Source organism: Hesperophylax consimilis, chromosome 28 (genome assembly GCF_061612785.1).
Source record: "Hesperophylax consimilis isolate HC1 chromosome 28, BYU_Hcon_1.0, whole genome shotgun sequence".
Classification (NCBI taxonomy): Eukaryota; Metazoa; Arthropoda; class Insecta; order Trichoptera; family Limnephilidae; genus Hesperophylax; species Hesperophylax consimilis.
Genome location: NC_142863.1, coordinates 12065453 through 12088513, shown reverse-complemented (window position 1 = coordinate 12088513; position 23061 = coordinate 12065453). Strand labels below are relative to the sequence as shown.

Here is a 23061-nt window from a genome sequence, read left to right as displayed (position 1 = left end):
GGACTAGATTTTTATTTAAATTCTGTTTTTTCGGATAATTGACGATTTTTTCAAACTGTTTGTATAATTCCTGTTTGATTTCGCCAGGTGTTGATTTGTTTTTGAAAGCATTCAAGATGCTGTATGGGGATATTTTTAAGGAAAGGAAGGAGAAGAAGTAAAAGGTATGAGGGTTGAGTTGGAATCTAGGGATCAGTTTGTCCAGGAGTGACGGAAATATGAATATATCCCTCCCACTGCAGCGCAAGGCGACGGGTCCAGAGAACAAACCAGCCTCTCCCGATCTGGCAACCCACGCAGCTGGTGGGCAAGTGCATCCTGAACAAACCTTACCTGATGAACCAGGGCACCCATGCTAAATCAAAAAACGTAGCGAACCACTTGGGGTGAACTCTGCATATCAAGTATGCATACCGAATCATTATTTACATTATGTCAAAGAAACAAAATACACGAATACTTTATAATGTGTATGTATAATATGTATGTTTATACTCTATCTTCCCATAATCATATATTTACATAAAAACAGACACACACACACACCACAAAATGCAGGACATCAAATATACCGATGTTACTGAAGGCCGCATACGTTTCAAGTTGACTATCGGCCGCTCCTTCCTGGGTAAGGTTTTCTGCAGTTTCCCTTACTCCAACAGGCAAATGCGGAAGGATTCCCACAATAGGACGCAGCCGAATTCCCCCCCGATCCCAACACAACACAAACAGACACGTATGTAGTATATGGCCGCCGTTGGTCGCTGGTGATGCTGATGCTGGAAAATACATGCAATTTTAGTAGGGTTTTTAGGTAACAATTTTTTTTTCCTACCGGGAAAATACAAGGCCTCTAAGTCTATAACAGCCAGGTAATATTTGAAACACCCATATGAGGTAAAAATTATGAGGCGCATATGACGCCGTTCTATTTGTATAAAGAACATTAACTTTAAATTCAGTAAATTTAAATGATTCACCACTTCATGGAATATAAGAATGTAGAAAATCAAAAAAAAAAAAAAACACACGAACACGGGTCATGAAATGCCTGCCATTAAAATAAATAACATGATCCAACCAAAAAATAAGCACGAAAATTGAATACTTAATTTTTTTTTAATATTATTTATTTATTTTAAGGAACATAAACAAGTCTTAATATGAATTTTATGTACAAAGGAGGATGGAAAAGAAACAGACCAATTATAAATGTTCACAGATGGTTGATTTGGTAATACAGAACTAAGTATTTAGTGAATGTAGACTAAAATATAAAAAAGCCAAACTTAGTAACAAGTATAAAAAAAAGTATAATTTTATTTGAATTGTATTTATTTTCCATAATATATTTCTGTGTCCATAATTTTGAAGCACTTTATTTCCTTTCTTATCAATAAACAAACATCCAAACTAACCTAACCTTACCTAACAATTTTCTATACCGATTTATTGCTATTATCTATAATATATTCCTGTCTCCAGGATTTCAATCACTTCATCTTGCGTTTTGCCTTTAGTCTCTGGTACGAAGATAAACGATAGAACACCGGAGATAAAAGACGCGATTGAAAAGAAGAAGAAGACGTTTGCTATGCCAAAAGCTGTGATGCTCGGAGTAAACAGTTGAAGTAGAAGGAAAGCAGATATCCACATTGAGTACATCGTTATATTGTTAGCCAAGTCGCGAACCTAGAACAAAAGAAAAAGGGATACATTATGTAAATAATAGAAAAAGGTTTGTGGGCTTCGCTAAGCTAGAGGGACGATTCCAGCTCTACATAAGGTTAAGGAATTGACCTTAACCTTAAAATTAACGACAATAAAGAACACATCCATTAGACTAAACGAGGTTAAGGCCCCGTAGTAAGCGTTCAAAGATGGTTTGAAAGGGAGATGTGTAAATGCGAATGTTAGAGGGATCGCACTAATATTAAAAAAAACGATAATAATTAAGCGAAAATGGTGAAAATATTTAATTAAACACGACTCGTTTGAAATAGAACAAAAATATCTCGAAAAATGCTTGAGTTGCATTTAAAGATACACTGTGATTTTTTCATGCATATACCATATTCAATAACAGAATAAAACGTGTTTTTAATAATTTTCAGAGCTTACTTTGCGATTTTTTTCTATCGAGGGAATTTCATATAATTAACATTTCGATTTAACAAATGTATAGATATTATCTTAAAAAATAACATATATTTTATTTGTAACTTAAAAACTTAAGGAGTTAACGAGGAACTTGTTATAAATCTGTAGAAATTGGGTATGCGGGGGTTTAAGGAAAATAATTCTTTATCCTTAGGTAACGAATTTACGACTCTGAGAGCGAAAAAAAAGAATAGGAAAACTAGATTAGGGACAATTTATAATTTAATTTTCGGCCCCTCAAATCCGACACACGTGCCGTACTGCCACAGTTATGATAACACTGGACCAAAATCACAAACCGGGAATTACAAGATCGCTGACGCAGATGAAGAGTTCAACAGTGTAAGTATTTATAGTTTCTTTGTTCATAAGTAGTTTGGTTTTGTTCCTAATCTCAATTTGTTTAGCTCCGGTGCTGTGGACATGTAGTTCTTTGTTTTTTTGAGGTTTGTAAATGATTGGGAATGCAAAATATTTAACCTCTTTTCATAAAATATATATTTTTTAATCACCTCAGCAGCAAAATATTCAGCTAGCAGAACGAACACCACCGTTGCGGCTCCGCTGTTGTAGGCAATCACACACACAACCAGAGAGATCAGCGCTACCCAGGACAGCCAGTCTGGGGCATAGTCGTTCTGCGAAGCATGGAAGAAGATGCCGAGGATAGCCTCGCCGATACAAACGATGAAGCAGGAACTGATCTGTAAGAACTGAAACGAGAAAAAAGGTATTTGAAGATATATATTGACAGCCAGGCGAACTAATGTACCCATTGTTGCATCACCCAAAGACTACTATTCTAGTATTCTTTATCTTAGTAATCTATTTCATTGAATTTGTACATTTTTTTAACATTACAGATTGGGGTCTAGGTCGTTATAAAATGTATTTGAATTTATAAAAACCTTGTAAGGGCATCGTAGGACATGAAAAACGTATCGATTTTTTGTTCAACTACAGGGTTTTCCAATAAGAGGTGTTATTTTGATATTGAAAGTAAACGTTGTCCAGATCAATACCATCCGATTCCGGCCATAAAAAATCATTAATCATCTCTCGATAGCTATCCATTCACCGTAACTGTTGCTTCAGCCTCATTTTAGAAAAAGTAAGGTCCAATGACTCCGTCGGACCATAAACCGCACCAAACAGTCACACGTTGAAGAAAAGAAAGGCTTTTCAACAATAACTCTTTGGTTTTCCGAGCCTCAGATGCGACAATTTTGGTTGTTGACGAAGCCACCGAGGTGGAAATGGGCCTCATCACTCAAGATGATTTGCATTTGATAAACTCAAGTTAATTTAAATAATTTCATTGCGTTGTTGAAGAGTGTATCGTTCCATTTTTATTAATGACGTAGTTTCCACTTGTCAAGTGTCGAAAAATGACAGCTTCAAAAGTAAAATCTACCGAAATAGCGGGCTATTCAAAATAACACCTCTTATTGGAAAGCCCTGTATATTTAGTAAGTACGTGGCTCTCCCCACGGGTGAGTTTATGAACAAATTGGTGCGGCTCGCTCTACAATAAAGAAGGTTATGGCGATGTCCTAGAGAGTGTGACTCCTGTACAAATAAATTTATTAGAGCCAGAATCTCATTGTTAGATATGTAACAGTTTTACTAAACTATTACAAAAGATAAAAAAATAATTAGTCAGAGCAATACCTCTACGTGTCTCTAAGTAGTGGTAATTGGTCATGCCCAGTAAAAATAGATGGGTATAGCCAGGGGTCATATCCGAAGAAACGCAAAAATAAAACTCTTAAAAGTAGCGCGACCCCTGCAAAGATTTATTTGATAACCAACACCTCTGCCATAGGTTACCCCAAGTGATTCGCTACGTTTGGTAATTTAGCATGGGTGCACGGGTTCATCGGATGAGGTATGTTCAGGACGCGCCAGCTGCGTGGCGTATCAGTTAGGGAGAGGTTGGATCATGGAGATCCTTTGACCTCTCCAAATGGTCTCTCGACCTATCGGAATGTGTTCATATGTCCGTCACTCCTGGACACTCCTATCCCTGGATTCCTAACTATCATACTTCTTAACTTCCCAGAAGATCCTATCCTTCCTTTCCTTAAACCCTCCACACAGCATCCCAAAATATGACGAAGGCCCTGAGCAAAATATTTTTCCCAGGGTCGCATGTTTGGGGTTAATGTAAAAAATAGAGCAGTGAGACAAAATCTGAAGTGTAATAAATACAGAAAATTTTTTAAGCAATCATATGTGATGAAACAAAATTATTCTAAAGTTATAATTTTTATGTACAAAATTTTAACTACTTACTAGCAACCTACTTTAGAGACATACTTCATTACAATAAGGACTTCCACACAAACCATACAAGACAGAAGGAAAACATCATTCTAAAAACCTTTTACAAAACAACGACACAGAATTGTTTACCGTATAAAGGAATCCCGATGAAAAGATTCATCCATCATCTGTCTGATTATAACATATCCCAGATACTTCAAATCAATGACCAAAACATATTTATTAAAAAATACACTAATTTAATTTACTAATTTATTTCCTTTATCTGGACACCATTTTTCCTTTCCTTCTGCGCAACGTTGTGACGTTGTTAACTATGGGCAAACTACAAAAAGAGTAGTATAGAAAGACTACGGGTCCAATACAACAACGCCTTCCGCACAATGTTTTGTCTCCCCAGATACTGCAGCGCTTCCTGTATGTTCACGGAGGGGCGAGTTCCCGGATATGCAGCCCTTATTAGATCCAGGGTGGCAGGAATGAGGGAAAGGATAAGAAGCTCTGGAAATATCCTCACTATGGAAGCCCGCCTCACTCCATCCTCCAGCATTGACGCACACTGGAGAAAAATACTAGCGCCTAATATAGTCACGGCTCCCTAAAGGCTTCAACTTTCTATTATTCTATTAATTTTATCATTTTATTCTATTTTATTTTCAATTTATTCTGTTTTCTTTTCTTTGTTTTTCTGTTCTATCTTTTTGTTTATGATTATATATTTTTTTGTATCTCTATATGGAATGTGTGGGACTGCACTAACCTCCCCACATACCGGAATAAACACTTTTATTATTTATTATTATTATTTAATTTACTTGGGTTAAATTCCGATATGGAGTCGGTGCAAAACATGTCACAAAAAACTAATTTCAATTAAGAAGGCGAGAGTTCGCCGTTGTACGAGAGTTCCGAGTTCATTCGGCATTAATTCAGTAGACTTCGCTCACGCCGACTGTTCGTGGTCCGCCGACATTCGTCAACGTAAATTTGCAGAACACTGCCACTCGTGTTTTGTGAAATTGCAACTTTAACAATCACAGGAGCCGATGTGTCCCAGTTGTGGTATGATAAATTCATGTTGAAGTTGTTCTTACCCTTCTCCCAGCATAGTCCATCATCACGGAGCCGACCCCGCACCCGAAGATCAGCGTAATGGAGTAGATGATGGAGCAGACGTCCGAAGACACCTTTAGGTGGACGGCCTCGAATACCAGACTGGCATAAATAGCAATGGCAGCGAGACCCATTATGGTCTGCGCTATGATCAGGGCTATGCAGATGATGAGACCGCGAACAGCTGCTCGGGAGGATACTACAAAAAAATAATGGAAGATAAATGATACTGATAAAAACAGAGTTCTGTTTAGTTATTATTTATATTAGTGATTATTGTTGTTGTTAATGAAGTGAAGATAACTTTTTTATGTTTTGTCATTTATTTGTGTTTATCTTTTGGTTTTCCAAAATAATAAAAACTAAATAAAGACACCCCTTACCATATTTTAAAACACATATACGTATTTAAAATTGTACAAAATACATTAATTTTTGTTTATCAGCTGTGTAAAACTCAAAACATGTTTGAATGTAAGGCCCACAGTGTATACAAATACCCATAATTAAGCATTTTATTTAGTCGATATGAATGAACTACAGGGTTTTCCAATAAGAGTTGTTATTTTGAATAGCCCGCTATTTCGGTAGATGTTACTTTTGAAGCTATTATTTTTTGACATTTGACAAGTAGAAACTACGTCATTAATAAAAATGGAACGATACACGTTCAACAACGCATTGAAATTATTAAAATTTTCTTTAGTGAATCAAATGCAAATCATCTTGAGTGATGAGGCCCATTTCCACCTCGGTTGTTTCGTCAACACTTCGTCAACGTGTTGAAAATCCTCTCTATCCTCAACGTGTGATTTTTTGGTGCGGTTTATGGTCCGGCGGAGTCATTGGACCTTACTTTTTTGAAAATGAGGCTGGAACAACAGTTACGGTGAATGGATTGCGCTATCGAGAGATGATTATGATTTTTTATGGCCGGAATTGGATGATATTGATCTGGACAACGTTTACTTTCAACAAGACGGCGCTACGTGCCGCACAAGCAACGAAACCATTGATTTTTTACGATTGAATATCAAAATAACACCTCTTATTGGAAAACCCTGTAATTGTTTCTGAGATGAGATCGTCTATCATGCTCGAGAATTATCGATAAAACCTTTATGGATGTGTTTGTGCTAGGGGGCCAGAGGGTTAAGCGTTATAATGTCGATATCAAAGTAGAATATACAGTCAAAACTAACAAATGGATGTTAATATATCAAATATCTATAGCACGGCTGGGGTTGCTTAATTTATCGATAGTTTTATCAATGTCGGTAAATGAAACATCACGGTTTGATTCGTGGATGGTTTGAAAACTTAGCTATCATGGAGAACATTCATTTCTATGTTCCCGATGGTTATCTCCGTCACCGACAACATAGACTATTCTATCTCCCAGCCTGCAGGACTAACTTGCTAATGGTCATGCCGGTGGGGAGAGCAATCTAGTTGCTGAACACAATCAATTCGGATGTTGACATATTTAGCATCAATGAAACTGCCTTAAAAAGGCAAGCTCTGTTACTACTAGTACAGTTGATACTCACTATTTATATTTGTGTTGTGTTAATTCTTAGGTACAAATGTATTTAAAAACTCACTAAACTGAATTGAATAAGCGGAGAAAACTTAGTGATATAATATATACGTTAATTTATTAAAAACTGGTCAAATTATTCATTTTCCTGTTGAAAACGGGACTGCAGGCCTTTAACGAATGAATTGACAGAGTTCCTAACAATCTATCACCTTAAAGATATCGAAACTTATGCACACGACTTGCACGTATATCGAAAGAAATATATTATAAAAATAAATTAGATAAATGCAACAAGGACCCCAAAAAAATTTGGCAAATCCTAAAAGAAATATCCCACACATCTTTAAAGAAAAGCGATTCCATAACCGAGATTAAAATAGATAACGAGATTATTAAGACATCAGAACAACCACTAAAAGTATGTAATTTTGTGAATAACTATTTCGCTAACGTCGGCAAGGTATTAGCAAACAGAATCACTACAAATGACGATATCCCAGAATTCTCAAACCACTATACACACACTAGTGTTTCTTCCTTTAAAATTCCATACATTACCCAAATACAAACACTAAAACTTATAAACGAACTAAAAAACACAAACTCTCAGGGTAGCGACAAAATATCACCGATGACACTAAAAATAATAAAGTCAGCACTTCTTATCCCACTTACTATACTTATAAATCGGTCCATTAAAGAAGGAGTGTTCCCAACTATTTTGAAAACGGGCAAAGTAATTCCAATCCAAAAAAAGGAAACAAGGAAGAAATTAATAATTACAGACCAATTACAATTCTAAACACGCTCTCAAAAATTCTTGAGAAACATCAAAAACCACCATTTAATTTTTCTTAACAAAAACAATATACTATCACCAAATCAATTTGGATTCAGGGAAAATATGAGTACCTCACATGCCATAGCCTCAGTAACAGACTTCCTCAAAACAAATATAGATCAGGGTAAAAAATGCCTTGGAATATTCCTAGACCTGGCAAAAGCGTTTGACACAATTCACCACCAAAACCTGTTCAATAAACTTAAATATCGGAATCACGGGAACAGAACTCAAATTAATTGAAAGCTACATGGAAAATCGCACCCAATATACCTCAATAGAAAACACATGTAGTGACAAGGAACAAGTATCCTACGGAGTACCACAAGGCAGCGTACTTGGCCCAATCCTATTTCTTATTTATATTAACGATCTTTGTCACCTCGAAATAGACGGGGAAATTATAAACTTTGCTGATGACACTGTGTTACTTTTTAAGGCCACTGACTGGAACACACTAATCACAAAAGCTGAAGTTGGCCTAAATATTACAAAAAAATGGCTTGACTCTAACTTATTAACTTTAAATATAGATAAGACTAAATACATAATCTTTAGCATAAACTCGAGAGGCCAACCCGCCAAAAACATCTACCTTAAAATACATTCCTGTCATTCAGCGAGCACCCCATGCAATTGTCCTCCAATCACACAAACCGAAAATATCAAATATCTTGGTATATACTTCGACCGATATTTAAAATGGGACAGACATATTGAATCGGTTAAAGGAAAGATTAACAAGTTGATTTACTTTTTCAAAAACGTGAGAAATATACTGAACATATTTGATATTAAGAATATATACCTCGCAATAGCACAATCTATAATGGAATACGGCATTATTGCCTGGGGCTATGCCAGTAAAAAATACATAGACACACTATTTAAAGCTCAGAAAACCTTAATAAAAGTAATACTTAAAGTACCAATACTAAGACCCACTTCAACCATATTTAAACAATTCCCAGTGTTGAAGATTCAAAAACTATATTCAAAACAAATACTTACTTTCCTTTACAAGAACCTAAACACATTTAAAACTTCACAAACTTCTCGCAATACCAGAACAAGACATGCACACCAACTACTAATACCAAAAACCAACACATCCTTTGGACAAAAACACTACAGATTCCAGGCTATAAAACTATTCAATTCACTTCCAACACAATATAAAACATCTAATCTTACAGAATACAAAAAACACATATGGAACTGGCTACAATCCTGTTAATATTTAATTTTTTATATTTCACTTTTTTGGAATAACTATGGAAAAACTACTGTTATAACTATGGAAAAATCGATTTTATATTTTAATTTTTAATGTTTCTCTGTGTAACCAACTCCACTGTATTGTTTTAGAATTATATAACTTTACAATTGAAAAAGTCCTCCACAACACAGGTGAACTCCTCCTAGCGTGGAGGACAATATACTATACCATTGTTTAACAAATATATTAAAGAATAAAAAAAAAAAAAAATAAAAAAAAAAATCGAATGTTTTATGAGAACGTCTGAACACGTGTTCATACAAATATTGATATTGATTTTAACATACTGATATTTTCGCATTCCGTCATGATATGTATTAGGAAAAGAACACGTGTTATCGATATATTCTGAATGATTTTATCAGGAAATTAGCATGCTATCAGTTTTTTAACAGGACCATTTTTCTCCGTGTACATAGAAAGACGAATGCTTCTCCCCGGTTTTCCCTATACAATTAATAAAACTTAAGGCGATGCACTACGTCATGTAATATTTTAAATCGAACCGCTATCAATAACACACCTTACGTAGATGGCGATAAGGTTTAAATTCCCGCTTAACACCATCGGCCTGTTTTGATTTATGCAAGAAAAAAACATGGCCAAAAAGTGCCTTTTATTTTATTTTGTGGATGTTAAGGCATAAATATTTAATTTTTTTTCGATCATTTTATAAATAACTTAATTTGCCACATTAAACAATAAAATCATAACCTAAAATGGGTTCATAAGTAGGAGATTATGAACTTTAAAGCAGTTTTCATAGGCCTTCTACATTATTTTTTTCTGGGCTTATAAAAAGACTTATCTAAAAAATACTCGATTATTTCAAAGGCCAAGATGTATTGTACTCGCAGTATTTAATAAAAGCATCTGAAACATTTCTAGGCGACCAAATTTTCAAACCAAAAACACATGAATTTGCATTACTACGTAGTGCATCGCCTTAAAACTTTACTTGTAGAATGAGGGGGGGAGGTTACATTGTACACATGTGTACAAATAAATTAAGAATAAAAAAATATATATTTCATCCCACAGTTTTCTAAAAAAATATTAAAAATTTCTACAAACTTAGAGCTTTCCACGCCGATTGCTTTTTGATGTAACTGTCATCGAACTCAATTGGCCTTTTGTGTATCGCATCAGGATCCTGCGGCAATCTGGATATCAAATATTCCATCTCTCTTGTTAGATCCTCTTTTGTAGGCTCGTATGCTGAAATTATTGAAAACATTAAATTGTTAAATAGATGGTGTACACTTCTTTCTGTGTTTTGCTTTGTGGATGTTTTCATTACGGCACAACTGATATGATTAATTTTCTTTCTTTAAGAGGAAGCTACAAGCCGAAAATGTGTATATTCTTGGTATACCTTATATCAATATCAACTATCACATACATGCACCTATTTCTCGCTTTCACACACTTGGAAACAAATTCACCTCATATATCGACATATTTAATATAAGATTACCTGTGTTCAAGAGATACCTGAATGACATTTTAATGTAGCATATTAAAAGAGCGATTGCGTATATTTGTTGTTTTCTTGTAGATATGTTGTGAACATAAAAAAAATGTAATTTTTGTGTTGATGTTTTAAAAATAAAAACCTTCTGTTGTCATTGTATTATGCAGAAAATTATGTAAAATATGTATAATGTAAAAGCCCATCAGGGCGTTCAAATTAATAAATAAATATTGTAGGTAATAGGCATTAAAATCGCTTTACAAACAGAGTCAAGAAACGTTAGATTTCAAGCAAAAAATGGGTTTTTATTTATTTTGCAACTTATTTTATAAGAAAGCAAAAAAATTAATCAGGTGAAACTGTCACAGATAATCTGAGCAATAATATTGTGTTTTTTTAAAAGCTGTTTTTTTTGTTGTTTTTGTATTCATAATAAACACAAATTCGTTTAAAGATTAATCAAAATAGAGCTTTAGCACTAAGTTTTGCCTTAACCATAGATAGTAGGTTATGGAATTCATTTAATACTTTGAGGTTCCACTTACTGATGTCCATCGGTTCCGCTCCACGCAACTGCCTAGCAAGGCTGAGAAGTTCTGTACGAACTCCGACTCCATTCAATGGCAACTTCCTCAACCAGGCCACTGCTCTTGCTGCAGCCTAAAACCAAAACAGGAATCAGAAGTCAATTTAAAAAGTTTAACACTTTTTTTTTAATTCAGCAGGTATAGGAGAGTAGTGCAATACCAGTCTGCCATATTACTTGATATATAAACAAGAGAGAAATAAGAACAATGACACATAAATATATAATGAATTAAAAATGAAAATAGGTAGGTACCTAATATAACATAAATAAAGCATTACATGAATAAGATAAATTAAATGATCGCCCATAGGGAAAGTAGCCGCATCGTCTGCATCCATCGCTGACGAAGTGGAAAGCTGAGCTACTCGGAAGCAGCCACAACGGTAACGTTTGTTGATTTTCGTGTCCTACTGAGTAAGCTGGTTGGTCGGTGGTGAAGTGAGGGGAATGAGTGCACCATCCCTTCTGCGAACATCGCGGAAGCACTGCAGAACCTTGGTAGTTGCATGATTTGCCTGTATGCGTTGTTGTAGCATACCTTCAGCTTCAGATATTGTATCCAAAGTTCTGACGTGTATGGGTAGTATTTAAAATAAAAGAAAAACTAACCTCTTCTTCTCCCTTTTTCAGCCTAAACAGTGGCGTTTCCGGCATGAACCAAAATGCCAGCAGAAAGAGAAGAGGCGAAGCCAGTTGCAAAGCGGTATGCACTTCGTAAGAGACCAGCGCCCCGATCACGTAGCTGGTGAAGACGCCTAAGCTGTACTGGACGACAATAATGGAGGATAAAGCGCCACGACCGCGGGGCTCACAGATCTCGCTGACGTAGAGGGGCGGCAGAGAGAGAGCGCCGGCACCGCCCATGCCGAGGATGAACTGAGATGCGAGCATCCAGAAACTGGACTCGGCGTAGATTTTAATCACAGCGGCAATCTAGAAAGGTATCTCCAATTAAGTATATCCAATATTACATATTATTAAAATAAATACCGGAAAGAACAATTATGTCCAATTTAATAAATTCAAATTTACTCCGTGAACTCATTCCTTGTGGGGCCTTCACGGAACCAAAGGGGAATGGAAAAGAGAGATGAGACTCTCTTCCCTTGTGGGGCCTTCAGGGAACCAAGGGAAATCGGAGAGTAGAGATGAGACTTGGGAAGACAAATTGTGGAAACAGAAAACATAGCCACATATCCAATGACAACCCTAGTGAACTTTATAAAAGGGACCAGGTGACTGTTAAAGGAATGAGGTAAAATGGGAGATAACACAATGTGCCTATGACCTTAGCGTTCACGGGAACTACATGTAAACCTTCTCCGCTCTATAAATAAATAATACCGGAAAGTCCAATTAAGTTCAATTTTCTAATTATTAATGTGCGTTCGAACCGTATCTAGATTTCTTTAATAAACAATAAACAGTGTTAATCTCGAGTGATCTATTAGGTAATTATGGTGATGTACATTATCCGACTGTATAAAATATAAATGCATAAGAACAATAACATATGTACATTCTAGCATCACGTTCATCAATCAAATGATATTGCGGCGTGAATGGACTGTAATTGCGGTATTTTGTAAATTTGTTTGATTTGACTTACCAATATCTCCAAGCTGTCGGCACCTTTCCACTTTGCTCTGCGGTAATCACCGGTAGGGTAATTGTTAGTATTGGAGGAGGTCAAGGAAAGGGAATAGTGATATTGGATTTGCGAAATGGTCAATGCGTTATAGATTGCTATTTTTATGCACTATTTCACGGTGATATTTTGCAGTATGACATTTGCCGTTTACAGCGCGGCGCGGTGGTTTTAATAACTCAAGATAGGTTATGCGGAAGCGGTTGTACTTGCGGCGCGGTTACTTAAACAACTGACTCATGTAGGTAAAAGGCGCGGAACGCGGGTGGGAAACAACAGAACCAAATACTTTGCAACAATAACTGGCCCGAGCATGCCCCCCGCCTTGACCAATGGTCAAAGTAACTAATACAACAAAAGAAACACGTTATGAAAGGATTCAATAAACAATACTGAACCCGCGGTAGAACTAAATTCTAAATCAACTAAATCTAAGATAACGTTAAAGTTATTGTGTAGGCAGGGGACAGAGTTTAACGACTGCCCTGCGATATGTTCCGGAGTTAGTCTTAACGTCCGCAACGCGGATCACCCCATCTACGCCGGGGTGGACGTTTACCACTACGCCAATAGGCCATTGTAGTGGTGCGATATTGTCACTCTTAATTATTACCACGGTTCCTTTCGTTATTGGATTCGAATTTGTATTCCATTTCTGACGCGATTGCAGCGTGTTCAGATACTCCATTCGCCATCGATTCCAGAAAGTCTGGACGAGACGATCGACAAGATGTTTTCGTTGCAGCAAATTTACTGGCGCATCTGACAAATCAGCAGCGGGTAAATATTGTAATGGAGTGAGCGTTAAAAAATGCGCGGGTGTTAAAGGCAATGGAGCCGAAACATCGGTAACGCTGAGCACTGATAATGGGCGTGAATTTAGAATAGCTTCAATCTGATGAAGAACCGTTTGCATCTCTTCGTACGTGAGAAGAGATGTACCCACAACTTTATTTAAGTAACATTTAATGCACTTAATGTTACTCTCCCAGATCCCACCGAAGTGGGGTGCTTGTGGAGGATTCATCTTCCACTCGATAAGGTTTTCCAACAAATTTTCTGAGAATTCTTTCTTGTAGTCCGGTGACTCTAAAAGTTCGAATAAAGCCTTCAAATGCGATTTAGCTCCTACGAAATTTGTCCCATTATCAGAATACATTACATTTACAGGCCCTCGACGGGATAGAAAACGTTTGAACGCGTTGAGAAAGACTTCGGTCGAGAGGTCTGAAGCGAGTTCAATGTGAACCGCGCGGGTCACCAGACAGATAAGCAAATGTATGCCTTTTGGCTTCTAACACCCCGACGTCTATGCGGGATTATTTGAAGCGGCCCAGCGTAGTCGACCCCCGTGTGCAGAAAGGCCTTAGCTTCGCGGACGCGGCAAGCGGGTAAATCTCCCATTATTGGGAATTGCGGTTTGGGATTGACTTTAAAGCATGTATTGCACTGATGCACGCGTTTCCGAATCAAATTGCGCGAAGAAAGTATCCAAAACCTTTGCCTCAACAGAGACATAAATAAGGTGGGTCCCGTATGCAAGTTCTTAGTGTGGTAATAATCTACTATTAAATCAACTATATGATCATGAGCGGGTAATAAAATAGGATGACGACTATCAAATTCGAGTTCGGCGTTTCTCAATCTGCCTCCTACTCTTAGGAGACCGTCCTGAATAAATGGATTTAATTTAGCAAGAACTTGCCGTACTTTCTTGCCGTCGTTCACTGACTTCATATCATCGGAAAAATGTACTTGCTGAACTGCCTTTATAATAGCGATTTCTGCAATGTCAATATGGCTTAACTCAAATTTACGCGGCAATTTCCTAATGAAGCGAAACACGTAAATGACAATTCGAATCAATTTCGACCACGAATGAATGCGAGAAGCCAATGTGCATAATAAAGGTGACACGATTGTCTTGAGGCGATTATCGGTTTTAGGCTTCATTTCGGGTGGATCAGCTACACGAGAGCACAAGCCAAAAGTAGTTGGCTGTTCATACTGATTGGGTTTCAATTCCGGTAACTGTTCTGAATTTGCGTGCTTAAATGGTGAAATAGGCCACTCGAAATGCGGCTGGCAAAGCCATTTTGGACCATTCCACCAAATGTCATTTGCTATCAATTGCGATGGTAGCATACCTCTTGACAGGCAGTCGCTAGGGTTGTCAGCACCTGCGACATGATAAAAATGACTACTGTTTAAATTTTCGTGTATTTTTGCTACACGATTGGCAACAAAGGTTTGCCAGCGGTGAGGTGATGAATGAATCCAACTTAAAGTTACAGTCGAATCAGAAAAGGCAAATGTTGAATGAATAGTAAACCTAGCGGAGTAATTATCAATTACCTTTTTTAACAGGTGCGATAACAATAATGCAGCGCATAATTCTAGGCATGCTAAGGAGACGATTTTTAGCGGCGCTACCTTTGATTTTGCGCAAACTAATTGAACCTTAATTCGGTTATCAGGAGTGGTCACATGAGCGTATACCACTCCTCCATATGCCTTTTCGCTGGCATCCGCAAATCCAACAAGTATTAACGTGCATCCTTCCGTGACTCCTATATGACGTGGAATACGAATCGACGATATTGACGGCAATTCCGCGTTGAACTGCTGCCACTGTTGTGATATCCTTGCGGGTGGGATTTCGTCCCAATCGATTTTAAAATTCCACAGCTCCTTTATTAGAAGCTTGGCTTGTACAATTATAGGTGCTACCAGACCTATCACGTCAAAGAGTCTAGCGACAGATGATAAAATATTGCGTTTCGTACAAGTTCGATTGTCTGAAGTAACTTCAAATGCGAAAATGTCATCCGAAGGATGCCATCGTAGCCCAAGGATTTTTAGCGATGCATCATTATCGAAAGTTACACTTTACGACAGGCGAAGTTCCAATGGAACGTTTTCTAAAGCTGTGCTGGAATTGGATGCCCACTTAGCGAGTTGAAAACCTCCTGACTGGAAGAGCTCAATCAACTCTTCAGCCGCGCGGATAGCTTCTTGCTCATTTAAAGCAGAGCTAGCGATGTCGTCTACATAAACATCTCTATTAATAATATCCTTTGCAAGAGGGAAGCGAGCGCCTTCATCTAACAGTAATTGTTTGATTGCTCGAAGGGCTAAGAACGGACTACATTTAAGACCGAATGTTACGCGATTGTATTGGTAAGCCTGAAGCGGCTTTTGCGGATCGAATCTATATAAAATTTGTTGATAACGACGATCTTCTTTGCGAACATTTATACATAAATACATTTGACGAACGTCTGCGGATATTGCGATAGGAAAAAGGCGTAAATTCAGAAGAATGCAAAATAAATCATTCTGTAGGCTTGGTCCCGTGTGTAAAATATCGTTCAAAGATAAACCAGTTTTTGTCTTTGCGCTTGCGTCCAGAACCACTCTCACCTTTGTTGTCATTTTATCTTCACGCCTAACTGCGTGATGCGGAATGTAGTATGCGTTTTCTGACGGTAAGGCTTCCACCTGGGACAGATAACCCTTATGAATATGTTCTCCTATCACTTCATCATAAAGCGGTTTTAGTTCTGGCAGATGATTAAATTTTCTTTCTAGTGCATAAAACCGATTTTGCGCAGCTTGCAATGAATCACCTAAGTCACAAGGGTTGCTTTTGAATGGCAAAGCCACTTCATAAGAACCGTCCTCGAGGCGAGTTGTGGTGCCTTTAAAAATGTCTTCAGCTTCTTTTCCTTCGAGGCTGTGAACTGGTTCCGAACCAATATCTTCGATTTCCCAGAATTTTTGCATTAAGTTCTCAATTTCGTGCGTAGCGCAGAAAGTTAATGCGGTGTTTGGTTGAGAATTTACTGGGGCGTCACCCATAAAAACATAACCTAATGTGGTTTGAATCGCGACTGGAAAACCGGGGGTGATTATCTTATTTGGTAGCAACAGTTGAGAGAACAGACTGACGCCAATTAGCAAATCGATTGGGCCTGGCATTGCCCAGGTGTCGTCTGCCAGCGGAAAATTTATAAATTTATATGACGTCAAGTCCACCTTGCAAGTAGGTAAATGAAAGGTAATTTTTTCTAAAACTAGAGCGGTTATGGAGTATTTGAAGTAGGGATCAATCCTAGATTGAATTGTCAATGTGACACTTCCTCTTATTGATTGCGTTTTGCCACCTAAACCCTGGACTGCGAAGCACGTTCCTGAACTGACTGCCAGGCCTAATTTTTCACAACATTGTGAAGTTATATAATGTTTTTGTGAGCCTGGGTCTAGAAGACAGCGGACGGTATTCTCTTCACCGTTTCGATCAACAGTGTGAACTTTGGCGGTAGCAAGAACTTCAGTGGTTGCCCCTTGTCGCGTGGTTGCTGACATAGTACATATCGGCGGTTCTGCATCGTTAGGTTGAGTTTCTCCATTGGATGTGGAGGCGTTTGCTTGACTGGGTTTATCAAAATGAAGAAAAGTATGGTGCTTGCCATTAGACTTATAACAAGTGCCTTTTGATTTACATTTTGTAGATGTATGTTGCGGGCTCAAGCAATTAAAACACAAAGATTTTTCCTTTGCGAAGGAAAACCTTTCCTTTGGTGATAATTTTAAAAATTGTGTACAAGTGTACAGTTGCGTGTGGTTCTCATTTTGACAATAAAGGCATTTTGATTGCGTACTCGTGTAAGTATGATGTGTGCGGAGTTGAGCTGTGCGACCAGTTCCACCGGAACTGGTTGAATGTGTGTTGGCGGTGTTAGGTCCACGAGTTGTTGAAGTTCGTTGCAGAATTTTGACCTGATCTTGCACAAACGACACCAATTGCTTGCAGGTGGGAATCTCATTTTCTCGAACTGAGAGTTCAAATGCTTGTGCAGTTTGCGACTCTAACTTCTGTAAAGCGCATTGTAGTAATATAAAATCCGAAAGGTCTTCTATTCCCAATTGTTTTAGTGCGGCGATAGATGCTGAATATTTTTCTATAAAAACTGTCAGATTGTTTGCGTTGTGAGCTACGGTTTTTGAATGAAATATGTTATTCAGGTAATAAGTGGCAAGAGATCGCTTATCTTGATATTTATTGACTAGCGTATCCCAGATTATTTTATATGTGTCTCCAGTTGGCACTAAACCTGACGTAACATTTTTCGCGGTTCCAGTTAATTTTCCAATTAAATATTGTACGCGTTGCGAATCAGATAGTTGTGAATTTAAATGAACATTTATTTTGAATGTTTCATAAAATAGGTGCCAATTTTCCATCCGTCCATCAAACGTAGGTAATTCTATAGCGGGTAACTTAATAAAATTATTATTATTAGTCGTAGCAGCACACGCAGATGTAGATGTTTGCGGTTTTGTAGCTAAATTTGGTTTTAAATTATTTCGTGCGCGAATAATACGTGTGTATAATTCTTCAAACTGTTCCCAGCTTGAATAATCTGGTTCAGAATTCGGGTCTGACGTAAGAGTATTCTCGTTAATTTGATCAATAATTAATTCAAATTTATTTTTAATTTCTAAAATACTTTCAGATTCGGACATAAACGCCTCACCTGAACGTGAGGCTTCGAAATTAATTGGAAAATTATTTGCAAGCAAAACTAAATTTTGAACCCTTTTTAGAATAATATCTCTTTTACCTTTTAGTAAAACTAATTGTCTTTTTAGTTTGTCTTCCATTTTTAGAATTATTTGCAAACTAAAAGTTTAATTATTTATAAAATAATGCGCAAGAAACACAAGTGTACTGGGCGACAATTTGTACTGACGAATTATAGTGGAGAAGTTATTTTCCAAATAATTAAATATATTGAGCGATACTCAAAGCGATGTTTACGTACGTACTTAGGTTGGCATTAATACATATAGACGAATATATATTACGCTGTAGTATCTTTGCGATTTGCACCGAATAAATTTGCTACAACAACATCGATAAATAATTTAATTACCCAAGATAGCAAAGAGTACCTATACCTAGGCATGTAATTTCAAATAGCGGCCGAGTATTGCTAACTGAATTCTTACACAAAATGAATGCAATTGAGTAGGAACAAATATGGTTCTCGAATTACCAAAATGTAATTCTCAATTTAAATAATGCGGCTCGAATAGGACCAAATGTTGCGGCGTGAATGGACTGTAATTGCGGTATTTTGTAAATTTGTTTGATTTGACTTACCAATATCTCCAAGCTGTCGGCACCTTTCCACTTTGCTCTGCGGTAATCACCGGTAAGGTAATTGTTAGTATTGGAGGAGGTCAAGGAAAGGGAATAGTGATATTGGATTTGCGAAATGGTCAATGCGTTATAGATTGCTATTTTTATGCACTATTTTACGGCGATATTTTGCAGTATGACATTTGCCGTTTACAGCGCGGCGCGGTGGTTTTAATAACTCAAGATAGGTTATGCGGAAGCGGTTGTACTTGCGGCGCGGTTACTTAAACAACTGACTCATGAAGGTAAAAGGCGCGGAAAGCGGGTGGGAAACAACAGAACCAAATACTTTGCAACAATAACTGGCCCGAGCATTGTACATATGGCTTTTTATTAGTAATTGACGAACCGGTGGATGCAATCTGTTAGACATAGTTTGACTTTGATAATAATTTGACTAGTCTATATTTAGTAATAAGATAGATCATTGTAGAACTGTATCATATCAGCGCGTTTGAGGTGATTTTGCACAAAAACGGCGGTATACAAATAATCCAAATATTATTTTTATTTATGTGGAATGATGTAGAAGGAGATGGGGAAACGGAAGGTGGAGGAGTATCAGATCTAATCACCAAACACGGCTAAGTCCATTTCAAGCAAAGTTTCAATTCTGAAAGGTGGTCTTTGATCAAGGCAATACTTAGCGTATCTTCCACTCTGGAACGTGCCGCAAGTATAATATATATTATTTTAAATGAATTGTTAAATTACTCGCACGCAGAAATATGAACCCACGACCTTCGGGGGCTCCATCAAAGCCTAAGTCAAGTTAGCCTCTCAGAAGCTGGCGTACTGTACAGGGCCAGCAGATACTGCAGATAGTACACAATTGATAACCCCGTACAAATCACAAGTGCTTCACACTATTGAAATAGACAGCTGGGAGCCCCAAAACACCTGATGCTGTTCAGAAACAGCGGTCCATTTGACCGATTCTCCAAATAGATTGCAATCTTTAGAACACAGGCATCGGGTGTGAATGCTGTCCTTGTTGCATCAGTCTTTCAATGAAAGATGCTCCGAGGAACTGACATCATTGATCCCTTCGGCACAGCTGTACACAGTTGAAATTCGTCACATTTGGTCGTTCTCGAGTTCAACAGTCGGCCGTGGAAAGATTTTTCGGCCTCTGATTTCCTCTCTCAGACAATATGAGTTTCTTCAAGACACAATAGCCTAACGATGACACGAGGAAAATGTAATAATTTCCTAATGTTAATTTGAATAGAATTAAGTGAATTATTTAAAATCCGACGGAACTCACGGCTATAGGAATCCCGACCACATAAGCCGAAGGTTTCCTCCCTTTAGACTTGGCGATCACATTGAATATGGGCAACCCTAGGAGGCCCCCGCAGCAGAGCAGTCCCCCGGCCCAAGACAGTTCAGCCTCGGTCATGGGGGTGTCAAGGGGGCCCCCAGTAGGCTTTTGAAGGTCGTCTATTACGGGGGAAAGCCAGCCTAGTTGGCAGCCGAAGGCGAATGAGCCCAAGGAACCTGAAAATATAATGAGGCGTACATGGTACATCATCAGCACCAGAAAATCACATAAAACGACATAAAATGTCAACAACCGAAATTTTTAAACAACGTCAATACCGCACAAGAATCCCAACTGCTTCCAACCGTCTGGAGCCAGTGAGACTATGGCATCCCCAATCGAAGGTAGTTGGGAGGGGACGAAGGTGAGGAAGATGAAAGTGGTGAAGTACCTGGCTATTCAGATCTGGTTACCAAACACAGCTAAAGTCATTTCAAGCAACGTTTCAATTCTGAATGGTGGTCTTACACCAAGGCCATAATGAGATTTGAACCCCGCGACCTTCGAATTGATTACCCCTCGACCACGGAGGCCTTGGATAATTACTTAGAGATTAAATTTAATGAGATCCAACCAGAAATGATCCACAAATTTACTGGTTGTAAAGGAATGATTCCGGGTACACGTTTACATGGCATAAATTTACTGCAGTATCACTGACAATACAACAGTAAGCCGTGCTTTAATGCCATGTGCGCACGGTAATAAAGAGAGTTATTTTTAATTTTATCACTTGAAGATATAACGCTGCACAGTGCTGCAATACCACACAAGTCTATGCCAAATAAAACACGCCCGGTCCCTCAGAATGGATGACTGTTGCATGACACTCATCAGCAAATAACAATTTATTAGAAATAATCAAAGGTAAGACAATGTCCTTCGACATGTCGTGAGTACCTTTATGACATCTTCACAAACATCATGATATAATTGGAAAAATCCAATCTCAGACAAAAAGCTCGTGTTGTGAAAATCAATAATAAATTTCTAAAGGAGGATATTACAAAAATAATCTAAACATAGTAAAAGTTTCGCAAAACTTTAAGTGAAACTTTAAAAAAATCTTCTCAACAAAATCACTTTTTTAACTGTTTCCAGTATAAAATGTCGATGACATTTTGAAGCAAGCTTCCATTATCAAAATGTGTAAAAAAATATCAAGAATTCTACAAACTAGTTAGAAATGGATATCAATTTATTATGGCTAATTTTAAAATAACACAAATGCGCTTCCATTATATTCACTAAGCCATAAAATATTACACTAATCTCCCACCTGAATTATGCTGTTTTATCAAACAATCAGAACAAATAAAAAAAATTGAACAATTTTTCTAAACAAACTTACATTTAAAAAAAATAATCAGTGTGTGGCAAGCCTACGCACGACGGAAGTGAAACTTTTAGTATTCTTCTCTCTCTCTCTTTTCATTTCATTCTCTCTTTTTTTCTGTCTATTGACATATTTATAAGTAGCATGTGATAAAAAAATTAAAAGTTATAATAATATGGGATTCAAACCCGGGTCCGGCATAACGAGTGTCGAACGCTCTGCCTCTAGACCGCGAGGAGAGGTTTCTCGCGCGACGAGAACCGCGTATACAACGTGTACTCCTCAAAAGAGCATTTTATCACTTTTCCTCGTATTAAAAAAATCACAAAAAGAAAAAAAAAATAGTTAAAGCGGGGATCGTACCTCGGTTCTTCATGACGACAGTCGGGCGTTCTGCCTCTAGACCGCGAAGCTGAGTTTGGAAAGTGACCTAAACTAGGTATATAATATTAGCTAGGCTCCTATAGCGAAATGATCACGGTTTTTCGTGACGGTCATGAGTCTGTTTTACTCCGGTCCTCGAAAATGCATGACGCGCGTAAAGAAGTTTCACTTCAAAAATATATTAATTTTGTACAAAACAGAAATATTAGAAAAAGATGCGGTCACATCTAGGACTCGAACCCACGACCCTTGCCTTGCCGGGGCACCGCTCTATCAACTGAGCTAATGGGACCCTATCTCCTTCAGTCATATTTAACTGTATCATACTTCGAATACGAACTACCAACATTATCTTCATTTTCTCACCGCACATTTTCATTGGCTGCTATTTTTATGTATGATCGCAATATTAAGGCAAGGGTCCTGGATTCAAGTCCTAGATGTGACCGTATATTTTTCTGATTTTTTGTTTCAGATTTTCGTTTAGGAATCGCTAAAATTGTCTTCAATAATTAAATATTATAATTTGATGTTTTACTTATTAAGTTATTCCAAAAAATAAAATATTGTTATTTTATTGAAAACTGGTTAAATTATTCGTTTTCCTGTTAAAAATATGACTGGAGGTCTATAACGAATGATTTGACAAATTTCATAACAAACTAAAAGTAAAACACGAATTTGTTATGAGGAAGTCGGAACACGTACAATTATAATAGTTTCGCTTCTCGTTCCTTTTGTTTGTTAGGACAAGGGCACCTTGTGTGAACACGTGTTCAGATTTATTCCGAATGACTAATATTATATTGGGAAATGATCAAGCAGTCACATTTTTAACAGTATCTTGATATAAATGCCGTACTAATTTTTCTCCGT

At 37.5% G+C, this 23061-nt stretch overlaps 1 protein-coding gene across 1 annotated transcript; it reads right to left on the bottom strand.

Moving 5' to 3' along the window:
• Positions 1-650: 650 nt before the first annotated feature.
• Positions 651-22177, bottom strand: LOC149410182 (facilitated trehalose transporter Tret1-2 homolog). The gene is made up of 8 exons (XM_089648964.1): positions 22165-22177; positions 20409-20641; positions 11895-12218; positions 11242-11356; positions 10297-10440; positions 5541-5758; positions 2673-2873; positions 651-779 (listed from the first exon to the last, which is right to left on the bottom strand). Exons 1-8 carry the CDS (start codon positions 22175-22177, stop codon positions 651-653), a joined length of 1377 nt encoding a protein of 458 aa, XP_089505090.1.
• Positions 22178-23061: the final 884 nt, after the last annotated feature.

Excerpts from the sequence above, each read along its gene's own strand:
- LOC149410182 (XM_089648964.1), bottom strand. Across the intron at positions 10,441-11,241 it reads AGCGGAACCGATGGACATCA|CATACGAGCCTACAAAAGAG; the intron begins GTAAGTGGAACC and ends CAATAATTTCAG. Across the intron at positions 780-2,672 it reads CTGAATATTTTGCTGCTGAG|CATCAGCATCACCAGCGACC; the intron begins GTGATTAAAAAA and ends TGTATTTTCCAG.